At 53.0% G+C, this 25,893-nt stretch overlaps 1 protein-coding gene across 2 annotated transcripts in view; it reads left to right on the forward strand.

Annotated features, from left to right (window-relative positions):
* The first annotated feature begins 807 nt into the window (after nt 1-807).
* LOC137333958 (hyaluronidase-4-like) overlaps nt 808-25,893 on the forward strand; it is a 30,790-nt gene continuing 5,704 nt past the window's right edge. Inside the window, exons 1-3 of one of the 2 annotated variants that reach the window (XM_067998322.1) lie at nt 808-1,002; nt 16,352-17,366; nt 25,691-25,780. In XM_067998322.1, coding sequence (XP_067854423.1) covers nt 16,368-17,366; nt 25,691-25,780 — 1,089 coding nt within the window. In that variant the 5' untranslated portion in view covers nt 808-1,002; nt 16,352-16,367. Of the gene's footprint in view, nt 1,003-2,227; nt 2,967-16,351; nt 17,367-25,690; nt 25,781-25,893 lie in introns of those variants that run through there. The other variant, XM_067998323.1, reaches the window with a different exon arrangement.

Consider the following 25,893-nt stretch of genomic DNA (forward strand, 5'->3'; position numbering starts at 1 on the left):
GGGGGCTGCCCCTTTACCCCCCTGCCCCGGGGGGCTGCCCCTTTACCCCCCTGCCCCGGGGGGCTGCCCCTTTACCCCCCTGCCCCGGGGGGCTGCCCCTTTACCCCCCTGCCCCGGGGGGCTGCCCCTTTACCCCCCTGCCCCGGGGGGCTGCCCCTTTACCCCCCTGCCCCGGGGGGCTGCCCCTTTACCCCCCTGCCCCGGGGGGCTGCCCCTTTACCCCCCTGCCCCGGGGGGCTGCCCCTTTACCCCCCTGCCCCGGGGGGCTGCCCCTTTACCCCCCTGCCCCGGGGGGCTGCCCCTTTACCCCCCTGCCCCGGGGGGCTGCCCCTTTACCCCCCTGCCCCGGGGGGCTGCCCCTTTACCCCCCTGCCCCGGGGGGCTGCCCCTTTACCCCCTGCCCCGGGGGGCTGCCCCTTTACCCCCCTGCCCCGGGGGGCTGCCCCTTTACCCCCTGCCCCGGGGGGCTGTCCCTTTACCCCCTGCCCCGGGGGGCTGCCCCTTTACCCCCCGGCCGCTGTGCCGGGTCCCCGGGCGGGGCCTCATTATAATACGAGAATGGGATGTACCACTTTCTCAAGGTGAGCTGCGAGTTTATTAAGTTGGTGACCCCCCTTGTTGTGGTGATGGAGGCGGGTGCTGGGATCTCCCTGTGCCCAGAGCCCAGTGTGAGGGTGGGGGGAGGCGGGTCAGTGCGGGGTGGGGGTCGGGGGTGGGGGTTTGGGGTGTTTTTGGGGGGAGGGTTTCCCCGCGGGGAGCGGGTTGTTTGGCGGCCCCGGGTCCGGGTATGAATGAGGGGCGGGAGGAGGCGCCGAGTCCGCCCGCTCCCCGGGGCAAACTTTCAGTGGCGGGCGGGACATGAGGACGGAGCTCGGACTCTCCCGGTGAACGGCTCAAAGTCCCCGAGGATCCGACCCGAGCACCAGCCGCAGCTTCACATAAACCCACAGCCGCGGCTCAGCGAACTCAGCCCGGCACCTGTAGCGGAGGCGGCGAGAGCAGGTACCGGGCACCGGGGGACTGGGGGACTGGGCACCGGGGGACTGGGCACCGGGGACCGGGCACCGGGGGACTGGGGGACTGGGCACCGGGGGACTGGGCACCGGGGGACCGGGCACCGGGGGACCGGGCACCGGGGGACTGGGCACTGGGCACCGGGGGACCGGGCACCGGGGGACCGGGCACCGGGGGACTGGGCACCGGGGACTGGGCACTGGGGGACTGGGCACCGGGCACTGGGGGACTGGGCACCGGGGGACTGGGCACCGGGGGACCGGGCACCGGGGGACTGGGCACTGGGCACCGGGGGACTGGGCACCGGGGGACTGGGCACTGGGCACTGGGGGACTGGGGGACTGGGCACCGGGGGACCGGGCACCGGGGGACCGGGCACTGGGCACTGGGGGACTGGGCACCGGGCACTGGGGGACTGGGCACCGGGCACTGGGGGACTGGGCACCGGGGGACTGGGCACCGGGGGACTGGGGGACTGGGGACCGGGCACTGGGGGACTGGGCACCGGGGACTGGGGACCGGGCACCGGGGGACTGGGGGACTGGGCACCGGGGGACTGGGCACCGGGGGACTGGGCACCGGGGACTGGGGACCGGGCACCGGGGCACCGGGGGACTGGGCACCGGGGGACTGGGCACCGGGGGACTGGGCACTGGGGGACTGGGCACCGGGCACCAGGGGACTGGGGGACTGGGCACCGGGGGACTGGGGGACTGGGCACCGGGGGACTGGGCACCGGGGGACTGGGCACCGGGGGACTGGGCACTGGGGACTGGGCACCGGGCACCGGGGGACTGGGCACCTGTAGCGGAGGTGGCGAGAGCAGGTACCGGGCACCGGGGGACTGGGCAGCGGGGACTGGGCAGAGGCAGCGAGAGTGGGCACCAGGCACTGGGGTACCGGGTTACTGGCACCATGTTACCGGGTTATTGGGGCTCTGGGTACGGAGGGCTGTAAATCCAGATGTTTCTCCCCACTTGTTGTGGGTGTTTATTCCGGTTATTCCTTTGCTTCGGGTCTTTCGATGGTCCCGGGGCTGAGGTGGGGGGGAGTGAGTTGTGGGGGCTCTGCCCCCTCCTCTCTGCCCCCCCCCCCCTCTGCCCCTCAGGGTCGGGAGTTTGCACAAAGACACCGGGCTCCCGGGGCCGGTTTCCATGGAGACAGTTCAAAGGTTCATTGGGATCCTGGCTGAAAGATTCGCTGCTCCAGGTGCGGGATGTGGATTCTCTCACTCCGGGATTCGGACTAGCCGCTCACTCCCAATGTCTTAACGCTCCTGTCCCACATGAACACCCCATAAATCCCAGAGACTCCCCATAAATCCCAGAGACACCCCATAAATCCCAGAGACAACACGGGCACTGACTACTATCTGGTACCCCACACTTGATGTATGAACCCAGATCCTGAGTGTCAGGCTATTCAACTGCAGGGGCACAACACAGTGAGTCTGACCCCGTCCTCTCCCAACATCAACACAGAGTTTCAGCAGGGGTCACTGGACAGTGATCAGGAGCAGGAACCCTGGCTGATTTCCCCTCTCTCTAACCCAGGGGTCACTGGACAGTGATCAGGAGCAGGAACCCTGGCTGATTTCCCCTCTCTCTAACCCAGGGGTCACTGGACAGTGATCAGGAGCAGGAACCCTGGCTGATTTCCCCTCTCTCTAACCCAGGGGTCACTGGACAGTGATCGGGAGCAGGAACCCTGGCTGATTGATTTGATCTCTGACTAGCCCAGAATTGGCCCTGTTTAGATTCCAGAGTTTGGGATTATTTTTTCGATATGTTGGGTTTTACATGGAGTCACGGAATTCCTCTGGAGTGGAATCTCATGGTGACCTCACCGTTAAATACAGTCATTCACTGGGTGGAGACTCGATCCGAACTGTGAGAAATTCTATCTGATCATCGCTGCTGTGAAGCACCTTGGGATGATTTGCTGTGTTAAAGGTACTGTATAAGTTGTTGTTGAAGTCTCTCACTATCCTCCTCACTGATTATTACATTTCCAAGTTTCGTGTCATCTGCAAACTTTGAAACCATGCCCTCTAAATGCAACTCCAGGTCATTAATATATATCAAGACTATCAGTGGTCCTCATACCGACCCCTGGGGAACACCACTGTACACCTCCCCCCCAGTCTGAAAAACAACCGTTCACCACTACTCTCTGCATTCTGTCCCCGAGCCAATTTTATATCCAGAATCTGCCACACAGAGAGAGAGAGACAGGGACAAAGAGAGAGACAGGGACATGGGATTCAATTTTACTAATGAGTCTATTATGTGGTATTTTATCAAACGCCTTTGAAAGTCCAGAAACACAACATCAACCGCACGACCCCTGTCGACCCTCTGATACCTCATCAAAAAACTCAATCAAGTTAGTGAGACAAAATTTGTCTTTAACATCTGTGCTGACTGTAAGAATTCTGTCTCCATTTGGAAAAAGTCGCCACTTCATTCGTAAAAACCCTTTCAGTTCAGCCTTTTAAGCAGTGGGGTAAAAGTAAACTGTCTGTGTTCTGGAAGCTGAGTAGAATTGTCACAGAGGAAGTGTTTAATACAACTTGTGTGTGGGATCCTGTGAGAACAAGTTATCGAGCATCACAGTCCAGATTCTGAACATACCTTGGCTCTGAATTACTTCACTCAGAGGGTGGTGAACCTGTGGAATTCGCTACCACAGAAGGCAGTGGAGGCCAAGTCATTAAATATATTCAAGAAGGAGATAGATAGATTTCTTAATGCTAAAGGGATCAAGGGATATGGGGAAAAAGCGGGAACAGGGTACTGAGTTAGACGATCAGCCATGATCATTTAGAATGGCGGAGCAGGCCCGAAGGGCCGAATGGCCTACTCTTGCTCACAGTCACACAGCTCGAGTGAACAAAAACAGAACTGCAGTCACAGGAAGAGTTGAGGCTTCACCTTCAGAGCAGACGCCAGTCACCTGTTAGAATATCGGAGCCCCGCCCCCAATCTCACACGATGCTGGACACAAGGTCTAACTGGGTACATGGATCCCACCGACACACTCGCACGCTCTCTGTCTCACGCTCTCTCTGTCTCACGCTCTCTGTCTCACTCTCTCTCTGTCTCACGCTCTCTCTGTCTCACGCTCTCTGTCTCACGCTCTCTCTGTCTCACGCTCTCTGTCTCACGCTCTCTCTGTCTCACGCTCTCTGTCTCACGCTCTCTCTGTCTCACGCTCTCTCTGTCTCACGCTCTCTCTGTCTCACGCTCTCTCTGTCTCACGCTCTCTCTGTCTCACGCTCTCTCTGTCTCACGCTCTCTCTGTCTCACTCTCTCTCTGTCTCACGCTCTCTCTGTCTCACGCTCTCTCTGTCTCACTCTCTCTCTGTCTCACTCTCTCTCTGTCTCACTCTCTCTCTGTCTCACTCTCTCTCTGTCTCACGCTCTCTCTGTCTCACGCTCTCTGTCTCACGCTCTCTCTGTCTCACGCTCTCTCTGTCTCACGCTCTCTCTGTCTCACGCTCTCTCTGTCTCACGCTCTCTCTGTCTCACGCTCTCTCTGTCTCACGCTCTCTCTGTCTCACGCTCTCTCTGTCTCACGCTCTCTCTGTCTCACGCTCTCTCTGTCTCACGCTCTCTCTGTCTCACTCTCTCTCTGTCTCACTCTCTCTCTGTCTCACTCTCTCTCTGTCTCACGCTCTCTCTGTCTCACGCTCTCTCTGTCTCACGCTCTCTCTGTCTCACGCTCTCTCTGTCTCACTCTCTCTCTGTCTCACTCTCTCTCTGTCTCACTCTCTCTCTGTCTCACTCTCTCTCTGTCTCACTCTCTCTCTGTCTCACTCTCTCTCTGTCTCACGCTCTCTCTGTCTCACGCTCTCTCTGTCTCACGCTCTCTCTGTCTCACGCTCTCTCTGTCTCACGCTCTCTCTGTCTCACGCTCTCTCTGTCTCACGCTCTCTCTGTCTCACGCTCTCTCTGTCTCACGCTCTCTCTGTCTCACTCTCTCTCTGTCTCACTCTCTCTCTCCCTCCCTCTGTGTGTCTCTCTCTCTCTCCCTCAGTGTCTCTCTCTCCCTCTCCCTCAGTGTCTCTCTCTCCCTCCCTCTGTGTCCCTCCATGTCTCTGTCTCTCTCTTTGTCCCTGTCTCTCTCTCTCTGTGTCTCTCTCTCTCTCTATCTCTCTCTCTGTGTCTCCCCCTCTCGCTGTCCACTCTCTCTGTCTCTATCTCACTCTGTCTGACTCTCTCTCACTCTCCCATACTCTCTCTCTCTCTCCCACTCTCTCACTCTCTCTCTGTTTCACTCTACCACAGACCAGGAAAGCACCACCTGGTACTGACTCTCACTGGGGTACACGTCCACACACACTGACTCTCACTGGGGGACAGTTCCACAGACACTGACTCTCTCTGGGGGACAGTTCCACAGACACTGACTCTCTCTGGGGGACAGTTCCACAGACACTGACTCTCACTGGGGGACAGTCCCACAGACACTGACTCTCACTGGGGGACAGTCCCACAGGCACTGACTCTCACTGTGGGACAGTTCCACAGACACTGACTCTCACTGGGGGACAGTCCCACAGGCACTGACTCTCACTGGGGGACAGTCCCACAGACACTGACTCTCACTGGGGGACAGTCCCACAGACACTGACTCTCACTGGGGGACAGTCCCACAGACACTGACTCTCACTGGGGGACAGTCCCACAGGCACTGACTCTCACTGGGGGACAGTCCCACAGGCACTGACTCTCACTGGGGGACAGTCCCACAGGCACTGACTCTCACTGGGGGACAGTCCCACAGGCACTGACTCTCTCTGGGGAACGTGTTGGTTCGCTCACCACCTGCCGCAGGCCCAGTTTGGCGGCTATGTCCTTCAGGACTCGGCCAGCTCGGTCAGTAGTGGTGCTACCGAGCCACTCTTGGTGATGGACATTGAAGTTCCCCACCCAGAGTACATTTTGTGCCCTTGCTACCCTCAGTGCTTCCTCCAAGTGGTGCTCAACATGGAGGAGGACTGATTCATCAGCTGAGGGAGGGCGGTAGGTGGTAATCAGCAGGAGGTTTCCTTGCCCATGTTTGACCTGATGCCATGAGATTTCATGGGGTCCGGAGTGAATGTTGAGGACTCCCAGGGCCACTCCCTCCTGACTGGTGGGTCTGTCCTGCTGGTGGGACAGGACATACCCAGGGATGGTGATGGAAGAGTCTGGGACGTTGGCTGAAAGATATGATTCTGTGAGTATGGATATGTCAGGCTGTTGCTTGACTAGTCTGTGGGACAGCTCTCCCAATTTTGGCACAAGTCCCCAGATGTTAGTGAGGAGGACTTTGCAGGGTCGACTGGGGTTGGTTTGCCTTTGTTGTGTCCGGTGCCTTGTGGTCCGTCCGGTTTTATTCTTATTGTGACGTTTTTTAGCGAGATTGTACAACTGAGTGGCTTGCTTGGCCATTTCAGAGGACGATTAAGAATCAACCACATTGCTGTGGGTCTGGAGTCACATTTAGGCCCAGACTGGGTAAGGACGGCAGGTTTCCTTCCCTCAAGGACATTCGTGAACCAGATGGGTTTTTACAACAATCCGGTAGTTTCATGGCCACCATTACTGATACTAGTATTTTAATTCCGGATTTTTATTTAATTAATTGAATTTAAATTCCCCAGCAGCCGTGGCGGGATTTGAACTCATGACTCCGGATTATTAGTCCAGGCCTCTTGATTATTAGTCCTGTAAAATAACCACTATGCTACTGTACCCATATGGAAGTGGTAACAGGGCACTTAGAAAATCATATGATTAGGCAGAGTCAACATGGTTTTATGAAAGGGAAATCGTGTTTGACAAATTTATTAGAGTTTTTTGAGGATGTAACTAGCAGGGTAGATAAAGGGGAACCAGTGGATGTCATATATTTTGGATTTTCAAAAGGCATTTGATAAGGTGCCACATAAAAGGTTGTTACACAAGATAAGGGCTCATGGGGTTGGGGGTAATATATTAGCATGGATAGAGGATTGGTTAACGGACAGAAAACAGAGAGTAGGAATAAACGGGTCATTCTCAGGTTGTCAGGCTGTAACTAGTGGGGTACCGCAGGGATCAGTGCTTGGGCCTCAGCTATTTACAATCTACATTAATGACTTAGATGAAGGGACCGAGTGTAATGTATCCAAGTTTGCTGATGATACAAAGCTAGGTGGGAAAGTAAGCTGTGAGGAGGACACAGAGTCTGCAAAGGGATATAGACAGGTTAAGTGAGTGGGCAAGAAGGTGGCAGATGGAGTATAATGTGGGGAAATGTGAGGTTATTCACTTTGATAGGAAGTATGGAAAAACAGAATATTTTTAAAATGATGAGAATCTATTAAATGTTGGGGTTCAGAGGGATTTGGGTGTCCTTGTACACGGAACACAGAAAGTTAACATGCAGGTGCAGCAAGCAATTAGGAAGGCAAATGGTATGTTGGCCTTAATTGCAGGGGGTTTGGAGTACAAGAGTAAGGAAGTCTTACTACAATTGCACTGGGCTTTGGTGAGACCTCACCTGGAGTACTGTGTACAGTTTTGGTCTCCTTATCTAAGGAAGGATATACTTGCCTTAGAGGCGGTGCAATGAAGGTTCACTAGATTAATTCCTGGGATGAGAGGGTTGTCCCTTGAGGAGAGATTGAGTGGAATGGGCCGATACTCTCTGGAGTTTAGAAGAATGAGAAGTGATCTCATTGAAACATATAAGATTCTGAGGGGGCTCGACAGGGTAGATGCTGAGAGGTTGTTTTCCCTGGCTGGAGAGTCTAGAACTAGGGGGCATAATCTCAGGATAAGGGGTCGGACACTTAGGACTGAGATGAGGAGGAATTTCTTCATTCAGGGTTGTGAACCTTTGGAATTCTCTACCCCAGAGGGCTGTTGGTGCTGAGTCGTTGAGTCTATTCAAAGCTGAGATGGATAGATTTTTGGACTCGGGGGGGGGGGGGGGGAATCAAGGGATATGGGGATCGGGCGGGAAAGTGGAGTTGAGGTTGAAGATCAGCCATGATCTGATTGAATGGTGGAGCAGGCTCGAGGGGCCGAATGGCCGACTCCTGCTCCTATTTCTTATTTTCTTATGTACAATATCACAGACACTGACTTTCACTGGGGGACAGTCCCACAGACACTGACTTTCACTGGGGGACAGTTCCACAGACACTGACTCTCACTGGGGGACAGTCCCACAGACACTGACTCTCACTGGGGGACAGTCCCACAGACACTGACTCTCTCTGGGGGACAGTCCCACAGACACTGACTCTCACTGGGGGACAATCCCACAGACACTGACTCTCACTGGGGGACAGTCCCACAGACACTGACCCTCACTGGGGGACAGTCCCACAGACACTGACTCTCACTGGGGGACAGTCCCACAGACACTGACTCTCTCTGGGGGACAGTCCCACAGACACTGACTCTCACTGGGGGACAGTCCCACAGACACTGACTCTCTCTGGGGGACAGTCCCACAGACACTGACTCTCACTGGGGGACAGTCCCACAGACACTGACTCTCTCTGGGGGACAGTCCCACAGACACTGACTCTCTCTGGGGGACAGTCCCACAGACACTGACTCTCACTGGGGGACAGTCCCACAGACACTGACTCTCACTGGGGGACAGTCCCACAGACACTGACCCTCACTGGGGGACAGTCCCACAGACACTGACTCTCACTGGGGGACAGTCCCACAGACACTGACTCTCACTGGGGGACAATCCCACAGACACTGACTCTCACTGGGGGACAGTCCCACAGACACTGACCCTCACTGGGGGACAGTCCCACAGACACTGACTCTCACTGGGGGACAGTTCCACAGACACTGACTCTCACTGGGGGACAGTTCCACAGACACTGACTCTCACTGGGGGACAGTCCCACAGACACTGACTCTCACTGGGGGACAGTCCCACAGACACTGACTCTCACTGGGGGACAGTTCCACAGACACTGACTCTCACTGGGGGACAGTTCCACAGACACTGACTCTCACTGGGGGACAATCCCACAGACACTGACTCTCACTGGGGGACAGTCCCACAGACACTGACCCTCACTGGGGGACAGTCCCACAGACACTGACTCTCACTGGGGGACAGTTCCACAGACACTGACTCTCACTGGGGGACAGTTCCACAGACACTGACTCTCACTGGGGGACAGTCCCACAGACACTGACTCTCACTGGGGGACAGTCCCACAGACACTGACTCTCACTGGGGGACAGTTCCACAGACACTGACTCTCACTGGGGGACAGTCCCACAGACACTGACTCTCACTGGGGGACAGTCCCACAGACACTGACTCTCACCGGGGGACAGTTCCACAGACACTGACTCTCACCGGGGGACAGTTCCACAGACACTGACTCTCACCGGGGGACAGTTCCACAGACACTGACTCTCACTGGGGGACAGTTCCACAGACACTGACTCTCACCGGGGGACAGTCCCACAGACACTGACTCTCACTGGGGGACAGTTCCACGGCCACCGACTCTCACTGGCTGCTAGTTTACCCTGTTTTTCTTGTGTGACCCTCGATGGTGTATTTGAGCATGGGGGCCCTATCCTGTGCTCACTTGATGTCCTTACTTACACTTTCCAGCAGGAGTCACTGGAGCAGGAAATCTGGTTACATTTTTTCACCCCTGCCCCAGCCCAGGGCACTGAGGCCAATGACAGAACCCTTCCCCCGCCTGAGCTGCGATCAGCTGGCTCTCCCTCGACTTGGTTGTGCTGGTCAGAGTCGGCCAGTTATGTGCTCTGCCCCTTTAAGTGTCTTTGTGTAGATTAAAGCTGGATTAGCAGTCCTGGTGCAGACGCTGGAATATCTGGGCGTGTGGGAACAATGACCTTTTATCCGATCATTTACCAACATCCGAAATTTCATCACTAAATGTTACAGTCGTGTGATTGAGTCCCAAAGCTGGGCTTTGGTTCCGGACTTTCGGGGATTGCCTGTATTCCACTGATCCTGAGAGTGTGGGAGCACATGGAAACCCGCAGATTAATCCAATCCCTTACAATCAGGCTCTGTATTCTCTCTGAGTGATTTCAGTCACGGTGGGTGGGAGACACAGAGCTGACGAAGCCAGCGGGTAGTAGGGAGGCCGATCATTGTGAGGCTCTTTGTGTTCAGGTGACCCCCTGTCCTCAGGTGACCCCCTGTCCTCAGGTGACCCCCTGTCCTCAGGTGACCCCCTGTCCTCAGGTGACCCCCTGTCCTCAGGTGACCCCCTGTCCTCAGGTGACCCCCTGTCCTCAGGTGACCCCCTGTCCTCAGGTGACCCCCTGTCCTCAGGTGACCCCCTGTCCTCAGGTGACCCCCTGTCCTCAGGTGACTCTCTGCGTTCAGGTGACTCTCTGCGTTCAGGTGACTCTCTGCATTCAGGTGACTCTCTGCATTCAGGTGACCCCCTGTCTTCAGGTGACTCTCTGTCCTCGGGTGACTCTGTATTCAGATGACTCTCTGTAAGCTCTGCAGTTCTGCCACATCCAGTCGTGAATGTTGGTGGACAATTAAACAACTAATGGGGGGAGGAGGCTCTGTAAACGTCCCCATCCTCAATGATGACAGAGTCCAGAATGTGAGTGCAAAAGACAAGGCTGAAGCGTTTGCAACCATCTTCAGCCAGAAGTGCCGAGTGGATGATCCATCTCGGCCTCCTCCCGATATCCCCACCATCACAGAAGCCAGTCTTCAGCGAATTCGATTCACTACACGTGATATCAAGAAATGGCTGAGTGCACTGGATACAGCAAAGGCTATGGGCCCCGACAACATCCCGGCTGTAGTGCTGAAGACTTGTGCTCCAGAACTAGCTGCGCCTCTAGCCAAGCTGTTCCAGTACAGCTACAACACTGGCATCTACCCAACAATGTGGAAAATTGCCCAGGTATGTCCTGTCCACAAAAAGCAGGACAAATCCAATCCGGCCAATTACCGCCCCATCAGTCTACTCTCAATCATCAGCAAAGTGATGGAAGGTGTCGTCGACAGTGCTATCAAGCGGCACTTACTCACCAATAACCTGCTCACCGATGCTCAGTTTGGGTTCTGCCAAGACCACCCGGCTCCAGACCTCGTTACAGCCTTGGTCCAAACATGGACAAAAGAGCTGAATTCCAGAAGTGAGGTGAGAGTGACTGCCCTTGACATCAAGGCAGCATTTGACTGAGTGTGGCACCAAGGAGCCCGAGTAAAATTGAAGTCAATGGGAATCAGGGGGAAAACTCTCCAGTGGCTGGAGTCATACCTAGCACAAAGGAAGATGGTAGTGGCTGTTGGAGGCCAATCATCTCAGCCCCAGGACATTGCTGCAGGAGTTCCTCAGGGCAGTGTCCTAGGCCCAACCATCTTCAGCTGCTTCGTCAATGACCTTCCCTCCATCATAAGGTCAGAAATGGGGATGTTCACTGATGATTGCACAGTGTTCAGTTCCATTCGCAACCCCTCAGATAATGAAGCAGTCCGTGCCCGCATGCAGCAAGACCTGGACAACATCCAGGCTTGGGCTCATAAGTGGCAAGTAACATTCGCGCCAGACAAGTGCCAGGCAATGACCATCTCCAACAAGAGAGAGTCTAACCACCTCCCCTTGACATTCAACGGCATTACCATCGCCGAATCCCCCACCATCAACATCCTGGGGGTCACCATTGACCAGAAACTTAACTGGACCAGCCACAAATACTGTGGCTACAAGAGCAGGTCAAAGGCTGGGTATTCTGCAGCGAGTGACTCACCTCCTGACTCCCCAAAACCTTTCCACCATCTACAAGGCACAAGTCAGGAGTGTGATGGAATACTCTCCACTTGCCTGGATGAGTGCAGTTCCAACAACACTCAAGAAGCTCGACACCATCCAGGACGAAGCAGCCCGCTTGATTGGCACCCCATCCACCACCCTAAACATTCACTCCCTTCACCACCGGCGCACAGTGGCTGCAGTGTGTACCATTCACAGGATGCACTGCAGCAACTCGCCAAGGCTTCTTCGACAGCACCTCCCAAACCCGCGACCTCTACCACCTAGAAGGACAAGGGCAGCAGGTACATGGGAAGAACACCACCTGCACGTTCCCCTCCAAGTCACACACCATCCCGACTTGGAAATATATCGCCGTTCCTTCATTGTCGCTGGGTCAAAATCCTGGAACTCCCTTCCTAACAGCACTGTGGGAGAACCTTCACCACACGGACTGCAGCGGTTCAAGAAGGTGGCTCACCACCACCTTCTCAAGGTGCAATTAGGGATGGGCAATAAATGCCGGCCTCGCCAGCGACGCCCACATCCCATGAACGAATAAAAAAATATTCATTTGATTCTCTGTCCTCGGGCGTCTCCGGGCTCCCCGGCCCGCGGGGTCCGCCTCCGGGCTCCCCGGCCCGCGGGGTCCGCCTCCGGGCTCCCCGGCCCGCGGGGTCCGCCTCCGGGCTCCCCGGCCCGCGGGGTCCGCCTCCGGGCTCCCCGGCCCGCGGGGTCCGCCTCCGGGCTCCCCGGCCCGCGGGTTCCGCCTCCGGGCTCCCCGACTCACTGCTATTCATGGGACTTCCTCTTCCTCACCATCACCATTCTCAATTAAATCAATTCTCGACTCAATGTGATCGAGCTGCAGAGCTTTACTCTGATCACTGTTGTGGGATTGCTTAGTTGTGTTTATAACATGTTGCTTTTGGTGTTTAGCAGGGAGGTCAGTCCCAGATTGATACCTTGTTGTAAAGTGTGCTGGTGCTGCTCCCTGCTATTCTACAACCCTCACTCAGCCAGGTCTCCCCACTCGATGGAGATCAGCAGCAGGTTTCCTCAACCTTATTTGACCTAAAGTTTTGAGATTTCATGGGGTCCGGAATCAATGATGAGGATTCCCAGCGCCAAGCTCTCCGAGTGTGTCCCACTGTACCACCACCTCTGGTGGGTCTGTCCTGCCGGTGGGACAGGACATATCCGAGGATGGTGACGGAGGATCCTGGGATGTTGGCTATTTCAGGCTGTTGCTTAACTAGCCTGTGGGCAGCTCCCCCAATGTGGGCACCAGTACCCAAGTGTTGGTGAGAAGGACTTTGCAGGGTCGACCAGACTGAGTTTGCCTGAATCTTATCCTGATCCAATGCCTGGGTCATAACCGAGCAATCTGACTGATAGTCTCCTCCAATTTTGTTCTGTAACAATTGTTTACAGTTGAGTGGCATCGGAGCTCATTAAAACTCAACCACACATGGAGAGTGGGGGTGAAGGTATCTCCTCCCTGGAGGACATCAGTGAACTCATTAATCCGGCAAATTCATCATAACTTTCCTGGAGCAAATCCATGAATTACCAGATTTATTGAATTCAATTTGACGACCATGCTGGGATTAGAACTTGTTATCTCTGGGTTATTAAACCAGTACCCAAACCACCACATCACCCCAACCCACCCCGCCCTACCCCACCCTGCCCTACCCCACCCCACCCCACCCCACCCTGCCCTACCCCACCCCACCCTGCCCTACCCCACCCCACCCCACCCCACCCCACCCCACTCCACCCCACTCCACCCCACCCCACCCCACCCCACCCCACTCCACCCCACCCCACCCCACCCCACTCCACTCCACCCCACCCCACTCCACCCCACTCCACCCCACTCCACCCCACCCCACTCCACCCCACCCCACCCCACCCCACCCCACTCCACTCCACCCCACCCCACCCCACCCCACCCCACCCCACCCCACTCCACCCCACTCCACTCCACCCCACTCCACCCCACTCCACCCCACCCCACTCCACCCCACTCCACCCCACCCCACTCCACCCCACTCCACTCCACCCCACCCCACCCCACTCCACTCCACCCCACCCCACTCCACCCCACTCCACCCCACTCCACCCCACTCCACCCCACTCCACCCCACCCCACTCCACCCCACTCCACCCCACTCCACTCCACCCCACCCCACTCCACTCCACCCCACCCCACTCCACCCCACTCCACCCCACTCCACTCCACTCCACCCCACCCCAACCCACTCCACCCCACTCCACCCCACTCCACCCCACTCCACTCCACCCCACCCCACTCCACCCCACCCCACTCCACCCCACTCCACCCCACCCCACTCCACCCCACTCCACCCCACTCCACCCCACTCCACCCCACTCCACTCCACCCCACCCCACTCCACCCCACTCCACCCCACCCCACTCCACCCCACTCCACCCCACCCCACTCCACCCCACTCCACTCCACCCCACCCCACTCCACCCCACTCCACCCCACTCCACCCCACCCCACTCCACCCCACTCCACCCCACTCCACTCCACCCCACTCCACTCCACCCCACCCCACCCCACTCCACCCCACCCCACTCCACCCCACTCCACCCCACCCCACTCCACCCCACTCCACCCCACCCCACTCCACCCCACCCCACCCCACTCCACCCCACCCCACCCCACCCCACTCCACTCCACTCCACTCCACTCCACCCCACCCCACTCCACCCCACTCCACCCCACCCCACTCCACCCCACTCCACCCCACCCCACCCACCCCACCCACCCCACCCCACCCCACCCCACTCCACCCCACCCCACTCCACCCCACCCCACTCCACCCCACCCCACTCCACCCCACTCCACTCCACTCCACCCCACTCCACCCCACTCCACTCCACCCCACTCCACTCCACTCCACCCCACCCCACCCCACCCCACCCCACCCCACCCACCCCACCCCACCCCACCCCACTCCACCCCACCCCACCCTTCCCCACCCCACCCTACACTCTGCTACTCCACCCTATCCTGAATATCCTCACTCAACCACCTCACCAGAGGATAATCAGGAACTGGAAGCTGATAATTTATCTGGTTTGTGCACGTTAATCCCTGATGTGTGTTTTGGGTGTTTCCCCCATTAATCCCCTATCTCCACCCTCCTTGTTTTGCTGTGTTTGAGAGGTCCCAGTTCAACAGAATGCCTGTAAACTGGCTCAACACCTGCTTGGATTGATATAGCACCTTGGTTCTGTAACCCTCAATACCCAATAATCCATCAATCTCAGTCCTGAAAGCCCCAATTGACCCCCAGCATCAAATGCTTTTTGGGGGAGAGAGTTCCAGATTTCCACTCCCCTTTGTGTGAAGAAGTGCTTCCTGACATCACCCCTGAACGGCCTGGCTCTAATTTTAAGGTTCTGCCCCCTTGTTCTGGACTCCCCCCACCAGAGGAAATAGTTTCTCTCTATCGACCCTATCAAATCCTTTAATCATCTTTTACACGTCAATTGAATCACCCCTTAACATTCTTTATTCGAGGGAATACAAGCCTAGTCTCTGCAACCAGTCCTCGTAATTTAACCCTTTTAACCCCGGTATCATTCTGGTGAATCTGTGCTGCACCCCCTCCAAGGCCAATATATCCTTCCTGAGGGGCGGGGCCCAGAACTGAACCCAGTCTCCAGATGTGGTCTGACCAGAGCTCTGTACAACTGGAACATCACTGCCTCCCCTTTATATTCCAGCTCTTTTGAGATAAAGGCCAACATTCCATTAGACTTTTAAATTATTTTTTGTACCTGTCCACTAGTTTTTAGTGGGTGAGGTGGGGGTGAGTGAGGTGAGGGTGGGAGTGATGTGGGGGTGAAGGTGAGGTGAGGGTGGGAGTGAGGTGAGGGTGGGAGTGAGGTGGGGGTGGGAGTGAGGTGGGGGTGGGAGTGAGGTGGGGGTGGGAGTGAGGTGGGGGTGGGAGTGAGGTGGGGGTGGGAGTGAGGTGGGGGTGGGAGTGAGGTGGGGGTGGGAGTGATGTGAGGGTGGGAGTGATGTGGGGGTGGGAGTGAGATGGGGGTGGGATTGATGTGAGGGTGGGGGTGAGGTGGGAGTGGGAGTGAGGTGGGAGTGGGGTGAGGTGGGGGTGGGAGTGAGGTGGGAGTGGGGTGAGGTGACTGGTCACCACTCCTGGAGAGCATTTGGGAAACTGCATCGCTTTAGGGAAATCCAATAATGGGATCAGACGGTTTAAAGAATTCGTTCCAAAGGTTTGGAAGCTCAGAGTCTTTGGGAATGCTCCCCAGGAGCTGATTGGTCGACCTGGGTCACTCCTGCTCAGCGTCTGATCAAGTTTTATTTTCGATATTCTGGTGAAAATCTCAAGACCTGTGGAGAACAAATCCTGCTCACAATCCAGATATTGAGAGCTCCACTCTGCGTAACCATAGTAACAGAAGGATTAGTACAGTCGCAGGTGATTACTTGGTTACTTGTCACTAGTTGCTTGTTGCCTAGACACAAACTAACAAATTTGCTGGTTGTCCCAGGTAGGCCGAGTGACCGATGGACGTTAGCTGGTATGGACCGGATTGCCAGTGTCATCAGACCAGTTCATCTCCAAGCCGGACATTTCCCGGTTCAGTCGCCTCCTTCACCCTCGTCACGGCGCTCTGCCTTGTGCTGACACTCGACACGGTCCAGTGTAACCCCAGCAAACAAGCAGTGCCCCCTTTTATACAGAACCAGCCTTTCCTGGTTATCTGGAACGTACCAACTGAGAAATGCAGGACTCATCGAGGGGTGGATCTGCATCTAGACAACTTTCAAATAATAACCAATAAAAAGGAAGCTTTTATGGGAGGGAATGTCACAATATTTTACATCGATCAGCTGGGCAAATATCCCTTTTATGAAGATGGCATCGCAGTTAACGGAGGCTGCCCTCAAAATGCAAGCCTCATCGAGCACAGCAACAAGATGGCGGCCGACATCCAGAGGTACATGACCTCCAAATTCTACAAGGGCCTGGCAGTCATCGACTGGGAGGAGTGGAGGCCGCAGTGGGTGCGTAACTGGGGCAATAAAGCAATCTACCGCCAGAAGTCCCAGGAGCTGGTCCAGGCCAGGTATCCCAACTGGCTGCCACAGAGAGTCCTGAAGCAGGCTCAGTGGGAGTTTGATACTACTGCCAAAAAATTCATGACCCAGACTCTGAGAGTGGGCCAGACGATGAGGCCCACAGCCTGGTGGGGTTTCTACCTCTTCCCAGACTGCTACAATTACGATTACAATTCCAACTTCTCCACGTACACCGGGCAGTGTCCTGCCATTGAGATTGAACGCAATAATGAGCTACTGTGGCTGTGGTCTCACAGCAAGGCTCTGTACCCATCCATTTACATGGAGGAAATCTTAAAATCTTCCGAGCAAGGCAAGAACTTTGTGCGGGCACGAGTGCAAGAGGCCATGCGAGTGGCATTGATGACCAACTCCAAGTACGCACTGCCCGTGTTTGTGTACTCCCGCTCACACTACGCCTACACGTTCACACCTATGACACAGGTAGGTGGACACTGAAACAAAGCATCTCCACTCTTCAACTAATGGTTCTTTTATATTGGAAAACTGCATCCGCCCGTTCCACAGCTGCTGGGAGCACGGAGGAGGCAGATTAGTGACGAGAACCAGTCAAGGATAAACAACATAGAATGTGATTTAGACAAAGAGTCTGGGATTTTACTTGATTTACTTTGCAGAATCTCTGCTTCTGCAGGGTCCACGATGTTTCCTTGAGTAAAGGGTCTGCGGCCTGTAGCATTCAGTCTCACAGAGTCAATGGCAGTCTCGTCTGAAATCTGATCTCAGTCAGAAGGTCGTGGGTTTGACTCCCATTCCAGAGACTTGAGCACGAACTCCAGACCAATACTCCCACAGTGCAGTACTGAGAGAGTGTTGCACTGTCGGAGGGTCAGTACTGGGAGTGCTGCACTGTCGGAGGGTCAGTACTGAGGGAGCGCTGCACTGTCGGAGGGTCAGTACTGAGGGAGCGCTGCACTGTTGGAGGGTCAGTACTGAGGGAGCGCTGCACTGTCGGAGGGTCAGTACTGAGGGAGCGCCGCACTGTCGGAGGGTCAGTACTGAGGGAGTGCCGCACTGTCGGAGGGTCAGTACTGAGGGAGTGCCGCACTGTCGGAGGGTCAGTACTGAGGGAGTGCCGCACTGTCGGAGGGTCAGTACTGAGGGAGTGCCGCACTGTCGGAGGGTCAGTACTGAGGGAGCGCCGCACTGTCGGAGGGTCAGTACTGAGGGAGTGCCGCACTGTCGGAGGGTCAGTACTGAGGGAGTGCCGCACTGTCGGAGGGTCAGTACTGAGGGAGTGCTGCACTGTCTGAGGTGCTGTCATTCAGACGAGACGTTAAACCGAGGCCCCGTCTGCCCCTCTCAGGTGGATGTAAAAAATTCCCGCGGCCACTATTGGAAGAAGAGCCGGGGGGAGTTCTCCCCGGGGTCCTGGCCAACATTTATCCCTCAACCAACATCATTAAAACAGATTATCTGGGTCATTTATCACATTGCTGTTTGTGGGATCTTGCTGTGCACAAATTGGCTGCCACATTTTCTACATTATAACAGTGACTACACTTCAAATGTCCTTCATTGCTGTGCGGTGCTTCGGGGTGTCCTGAGGTGGTGAAAGGCGTTGTAAGTTTCTTCTTTATGTAGAAATACATAAAAATTGCAACACCGACACAGGCCATTCGGCCCAACCAGTCCGTGCCAGCATTTACCCTCCACACGGGAAACAAGTTCGAATCACATTTACCTGACCTGTTCCCATGTGCCTTTAACCCTTTTTCCTTCATTCAATTATCTAAAATAATTTTGAATATCGACATCGTTCCTGCCTCAACCACTGGGAGTGAATTCCACGGCCTCACAACTCTCTGTGTGAAGTTTCTCCTGCTCTCAGTCCTGAATCTCTTCTATTTAATCGTGTATCTCCGGCCCCTCGCCCTAGACCCTCAACGACTGGAAACAGTCTCCTTCTATCTACTCTGTCCCATCCTATTATAACTTTGAACACTATCAAATCGACCCGTAAACTGTCTTGTTCCAATGAAAAAAAGACCCAATTTTCAAGCCTTTCTGTATATTTGTATTCCCACACACCAGGCAGCACCCCAGCGAATCTGGGCTCTCCCCTCTCTAAAGCCTCAATATCCCTCCTATAGTGTGGAGCCCAACACTGCACACAGTCCCCTAACTGGGGGATTATTAAGATTTTATCATAATATCGTAGAATCACACAGAAGGAGGCCGTTTGGCCCATCGTGCCTGTGCCAACTCTTTCAAAGAGCTATCCAATTAGTTCCATTCCCCAGCTCTTCCCCTGCAAATTTTTTCGCTTCAAGTATTTGTCCAATTCTCTCTTAAAAGTTATTATTGAATCTGCTTCCAACTCTCTGTGTAAAAAATGTTTCCTCATGTCGCCTCTGGTTCTTTTGCCGATCACCTTAAATCCGTGTCCTCTGGTTACCGACCCTCCTGCCACTGGAAACAGTTTCTCCTTATTTACTCTATCGGAACCCTTCATGATTTTGAACACCTCGATTAAATCTCCCCTTAACCTTCTCTGCTCTAAGGAGAACAATCCCAGCTTCTCCAGTCTCTCCACATAACTGAAGACCCTCATCCCTGGGACCATTCTAGTAAATCTCCTCTGCACCCTCTCCAAGGCCTTCACATCCTTCCTAAAGTGCGGTGCCCAGAATTGGACACAATACTCCAGCTGAGGCCTAACCAGTGTTTTATAAAGGTTTAGCATAACTTCCTTGCTTTTGTACTCTGTGCCTCTATTAATAAAGCCCAGGATCCCATATGCTTTTTAATAGCCTTCTCAACTTGTCCTGCACACCTTGAAAGATTTGTGCACATACACCCCCAGGTCTCTCTCTTCCTGCACCCCCTTTAAAATTGTACCATTTAGTTTATATTGCCTCTCCTCATTCTTCCTACCAAATGTATCACTTCACATTTCTCTGTTAAATTTCATCTGCCATGTGTCTGCCCATTTCACCAGTCTGTCTCTGTCCTCCTGAAGTCTGTTACTATCCTCCACATTGTTTACTACATTTCCAAGTTTCATGTCATCTGCAAACTTTGAAATTATGCCCTTTATACCCAAGTCCAGGTCATTAATATATATCAAAAAGAGCAGTGGTCCTAATACTGACCCCTGGGGAACACCACTGTAAACTTCCCTCCAGTCTGAAAAACAACCATTCACCACTACTTTTTTACATTATAATCCTGAGGTACTGTGAACCTGTTCCCCCCCAAATCCCTCTGCTCCCCCACACCCCAAGCCTGCTCCCATTCATAGTATCATTACTGCTCATCACCTCACACTCACTAACATTGAATTCCATCTGACACTTTTTAGCCCCATTCCCTCATCTTATAAATATCCCTTTGATCTTCTAAAGAATTAACTGTACCTCCTAGTTTGGTATCACCTTCAAATCTAGACCTATACCCAAATCATTGATATACACAGTGACCAGAAGTGGCCCCAGAACTGAACCCTGTGGGACACCACTGCCCACTTACAACCACTGAGAAAATGCCCTCAACTTCTAATCTCTTTTTTTCTCCCTTCTAACCAATTTTTAATCCAGTTTGCTCTCCTCCGCCTCATCCTATACCCCTTAATCTTCTCTAATAATCTTCCGTGTCAAAGGCTTTCCTATAGTCCATGAACACTCCATCCACTGCATTTCCCATCTACCCTGTTTGTTACCTCCTCAAAGAATTTTATCAGGTTTGTCGAGCACAAGGTCCCTGTGATTACCCAGATTAGATCAGTCTCACTTTTTAATAATGGGTATTATACTGGCCATTCTCCAGTCCTCTGGCACACATCCTCACTCAATCAATCCTGGAATTATCATTTCCCTCAGAACCCTGGGATGTATCCCATCAGGCCCTAGCACTCTGCCAGCTAATATCCAAAAAATTATTGCTCATCTCTCTCTCTCAGATTCATCCCCTCTCCAACATCTTTCTCTTCAGTAAAGACCGGTGCAAAGTAATTATGAAATCCCTCTGCAATTTATTATCATCTACGAATTGACCTTCCTCCCCTCTCAGAGGTCCCACCTCACTTTTAAACAACCAGTGGAAAATCAGCCAAGGTCTCTGCTCCAAATCGCTCTCCCCTGTAGAAAGCGTGTGTGCGTGGCGTGTCTGTGTGCTTACATGTATGTTGTAAATCTCTGCCACACTCATTGTCTGGGCCCAATGATAAATGGGGTGCTGGGTGAGAGACTGACCAGGAGCTGGACCCCAGGCCCATCAGCAGTAGAGAGAGAGGGGAGGGGTGAGAATCAGACACAGTGTAAGCCGCACTGTCTGGAGTGCAATCTGTAGAATCCATGTGTTCAGGGTCAGACTGGAGCAGTCACTCTGATATCTTACTGGGTCATGGAGTTATTTCAGAGTTTTAGCATCTTAAAGGAACCTTGTTTATATTCAGCCCCCATTTACATTCAAAAGTGTTTAACAGCTGCCAGTGAGTGAAGGTCATGTCAAGTGCCCTCACTCTGCTTTTATTTATTATACTGGCCCACACCTCACTTTTAACCAATTCAGGACTGCAATCCTCTCCAGCATCTTTCTCTCTTGTACTTTCCACATTCACCTGAGGAAGGAGGAAGCCTCCGAAAGCTTGTGGATTTTAAAATAAAATTGTTGTCTCTCACCCAGCCCCCCACCCCGACATTACTCCTCTAACCAGTAATGCTTGTTTTACTCCTCACCATTCCCAGGGTTTACAGCTTTGAGTTTAATTCATAAAATGTGGATTTTTATCAAAAGCCTTTTGGAATTTGAGGAAATGTGATTCCCACAATCCACTTGGGTAATCACTGCCTTGAAGGAATTGAGGAGACGGGCCAATCAGGATCTTCCCCTTCTGAATCCCTGTTGACTGGGATTTATGTTCCGGATACTCGAGTCTGCGCTAAATTGAAGAGTAAGACCAGAAGACACTGAATTTACCTGTGCTGTTTGGTCCCCTTTTTGAATGTGGGCGTCACATTAACCTGTTTCCAATCTGCTGGGACCTCCCCAGTGCCTATTGCCTATCTCTTATTAATCGTCAGTGCCTCACAAATCTTCACCCTAGTCTCTCAGTATTCTGGCCTAAATACCATCTATTCCCGGTGATCTGTTTGTTTGGCCTGTCTAGAGCTTTTATCTCATTGAAATCAAAGTCATTGATTCCTGGGCTGGAATCTTCAGTCTCAAAGAAAGTGTTAGAGGTGAAGAGAATACTTAAAGGGATAGAGATTGTCGGCCCAGATAGAGTACAGTGCAATGGTACAATCATAGCACATAGAGCCATGGAATGGTTACAGTACAGGAGGAGGCCATTCGACCCGTCGAGTCCATGCCGACTCTTTTTGTAAGAGCAATCCAGTTAGTCCCATTCCCCTTCTCTTTCCCTGCAAATTTTTTCCCTTCAAGTATTTATCCAATTCCTTTTGGAAAGCTACGATTGAATCTGCCTCCATCACCCTTTCAGGCAGTGCATTCCAGATCATAACTACTCGCTGCGTAAAAATGTTTATCCTCATGTTGCCTTTGGTTCTTTTGCAAATCACCTTAAATCTGTGATCTCTGGTTCTCAACTCTTCCACCAATGGGAACAGTTTCTCTTTATTTACTTTATCTTAGCCCGACATGATTTTGAACTCTTCGGTCAAATCTCCTCCCAACTGTCTCTGTTCCAAGGAGAACAACCCCAGCTTCTCCAGTCTATCCACGGAACTAAAGTCCCTCATCCCTGGAATCATTCTAGTAAATCTCTTCTGTATCCTCTCTAAGGCCTTTACATCTTTCCTAAAGTGTAGTGCCCAGATTTGGCCAAACCAATGTTTTATGAAGGTTCAACATAATTTTCTTGCTTTTGTACTCTATGCCTCTATGCCTCTATTTATAAAGCCCAGGATCCCGTATGCTTTTTTAACCACTTTCTCAACCTGCCCTCCCACCTTCAAAGATTTGTGCACATAAACCCTCAGATCTGTTCCTGTACCCCCCCCCCCCACTTTAGAATTGTGCCTTTTAGTTTATATTGCATTTTACCAAACGCCTTTTGAAAGTCCATATACACCACATCAACTGTGTGGTCTCATCGACCCTCTCTGTTACCTCATCAACAAACTCGATCAAGTTAGTTAAACACGATTTGCCTTTAATGAATCCGTGCTGGCTTTCCTTTATTAATCAAAGCTTGTCCATGTGACTATTAATTTTGTCCTGGATTATCATTTCTAAAAGCTTCCCCACCACCGAGGTTAAACTGACTGGCCTGTAGTTGCTGGGTTTATCCTTACACCCTTTTTTGAACAAGGGTGCAGAGCTGAAGCACGGAGCACATTGTGAACAGAGTGGATTGTGAACCTAGTGGGAACTTGAGAATCAGGTGACAGTGGAATTAGGTGTAGAGGGGAAGGACAGTAAACAGAGAGGAGGAGATCTGAGAGACCCGGAATAAAAGGGTAGGTTATCGGGGTAAGTAAATAATAAGCAAATTAATAATAATCGAGTAAAGGGAGTTTAGAAAGAAAATGTTTGTAAATATAATGGACGGGCAACTGAGGCCCATTGCCTGCAATTCCTGCACCTTGTGGGAACTTCAGGACGCTTGCGTGTCCGGGAGGGCCACATGTGCAGGAAATGCCTCCAGTTGCTCGAGCTCAAGCTGAGGGTTTCTGAGCTTGAGGGGCAGCTGGAGTCACTGCAGAGCATGAGGGAGGCTGAAGGTTTCCTGGATCGTGTGTTCCAGGAGGTGGTCACCCCACAGCCACAGAGAGTTCAGGATAGGGTGGCCATCCGAAATGGTAGGAAGAGGCGGACAGTGCAGGAATCAGTCTGGGTGTGTGACACTCTCAAACCGGTATTCAGCACTGAATTACCAGTGAGGGCAACGACACCTCGAAGGAGTGCAGTCCTGAGCATGGCACCATGGGGCAAAGGACTGCACAGGGGGCACAGTGAAATGTGGAAATGCAGTACTCATAGAGGATTCGATAGTCAGGGGGACAGGTAGGCGTTTCTGTAACCGTCGAGGTGTGTCCCACATGGTGTGTTGCCTCCCTGGTGCCAGGGTAAAGGACATCACAGAGAGGGTGCTGAACATTCTGCGGGGGGAGGGGGAACAGCCAGAAGTCGTGGTCCATGTGGGAACCAACAACATAGGAAAGGGATGAGGTCCTGCGGTCAGAGTTTCAGGAGCGAGGGAGGAAGTTAAAAAGCAGGACCTCAAGGGTAGTAATCTCTGGATTACTTCCAGTGCCTCATGCTAGTGAGTACAGGAATAGGAAGATAAGGCAGGTTAATGCATGGCTAGTGATATAGTGCAGGAGGGCTGGCTTCAGATTCTTGGGGCATTGCGACCAGTTCTGGGGCAGGAGGGATCTGTTCAAGACAGACAGGTTGCACCTCAACAGAGCTGGGACCAAAGTCCTCGCAGGGAGGTTCGCGAGTGCTGTGGGGGTTGGGGGGGTTTTTAAACTAATTTGGCAGGGGGATGGGCACCAGGATGTAGCATTAAAAAGGGGAAACAAGGGACACAAAGGGTCAGGAGAGAAGGATAGCACTAGATTATGAAATAGTGCAGTATTAGGAGGGATCAGACTAAGAGAGAGTACAAGAAAGTCTAAGATTGGTTTACAGTGCATGTGTGTAAACGCACAAAGTGCGGTAAACAAGGTCGGTGAGCTGCAGGCGCAAATAGTCACATGGGAATATGATGTCATGGCGATAACGGAGACCTGGCTCAAAAAAGGGCAGGATTGGGTACTAAATATTCCTGGATACAAGGTGTTCAGGAAAGATAGGGAAGGAAAGAAAGGAGGGGATGTCCTGGAAGGATCAAGGACAGAATCTATTTGTTAGAGTTGAGAAACAATAGAGGTGCCATTAAACTACTGGGTGTATTCTATAGGCCACCAACTAGTGGGAAGGAGATAGAGGAGCAAATTTGTAAGGAAATTACAAAGGGCCATTTTCAGTGGGATGAGAACGGATCTGGCCCGGGTAAATTGGAATCAAAGATTGGCAGGCAAAACTGTAATCGAACAGTGGGTGGCCTTTAAGGAGGAGAGGTTTTGGGTACAGTCTGGGTACATTCCCACGAGGGAGAAAGGTAGGGCAACTAAAGCCAGAGCTCCCTGGATGACAAAAGATCGAGAGTAAGATGAAATGGAAGAAAGGGGCATATGACAGATGTCAGGTTGATAACACAAGTGAGAACCAGGCTGAATATAGAAAGTTCAGAGAGGAAGTGAAAAAGGAAATAAGAGGGGCAAAGAGAGAGTATGAGAATAGACTGGCGGCCAACATTAAAGGGAATCCAAAAGTCTTCTATAGGCATATAAAGAGTAAACGGGTAGTAAGAGGAGAGGTGGGGCCGATTAGGGACCTAAAAGGAGATCTACTCATGGAGGCAGAGGGCATGGCTGAGGTACTATGAGCACTTTGCATCTGTCTTTACCAAGGAAGAAGATGCTGCCAAAGTCACAGCAAAAGAGGAGGTAGTTGAGACACTGGATGGGCTAAAAATTGATAAAGAAGAGGTACTAGAAAGGCTGGCTGTACTTAAACTAGATAAGTCACCCGGTCCGGATGGGATGCATCCTAGGTTGCTGAGGGAAGTAAGGGTGGAAATTGCAGTATATAAATCACTGAGGACAACATCATTAAACCACCCGAACAGGACCAGCAGGCCTGGGTTGTTGGGTCACAAATCTACCCCTCACCCCCGGAGCTGGGTCAGATATAACCTGTTCCTTTACTTATCAACTGCCCTTGTGTTTCAGAACGATCTAATCCACACCATTGGGGAAAGTGCTGCCCTGGGAGCCAGTGCAGTCATTCTGTGGGGAGGCATCGAATTCTCTCATACCAAGGTAAGGCACACCCACTGGTCACAGTCACATTCAGTCGGCTTAATCATAGAATCGTACAGCACAGGAGGAGGCCAGTCGGCCCATCGTGCCTGTGCTGGCTCTTTGAAAGAGCT

The sequence above is a fragment of the Heptranchias perlo genome, chromosome 17 (assembly GCF_035084215.1).
Source record: "Heptranchias perlo isolate sHepPer1 chromosome 17, sHepPer1.hap1, whole genome shotgun sequence".
Taxonomy (NCBI): domain Eukaryota; kingdom Metazoa; phylum Chordata; class Chondrichthyes; order Hexanchiformes; family Hexanchidae; genus Heptranchias; species Heptranchias perlo.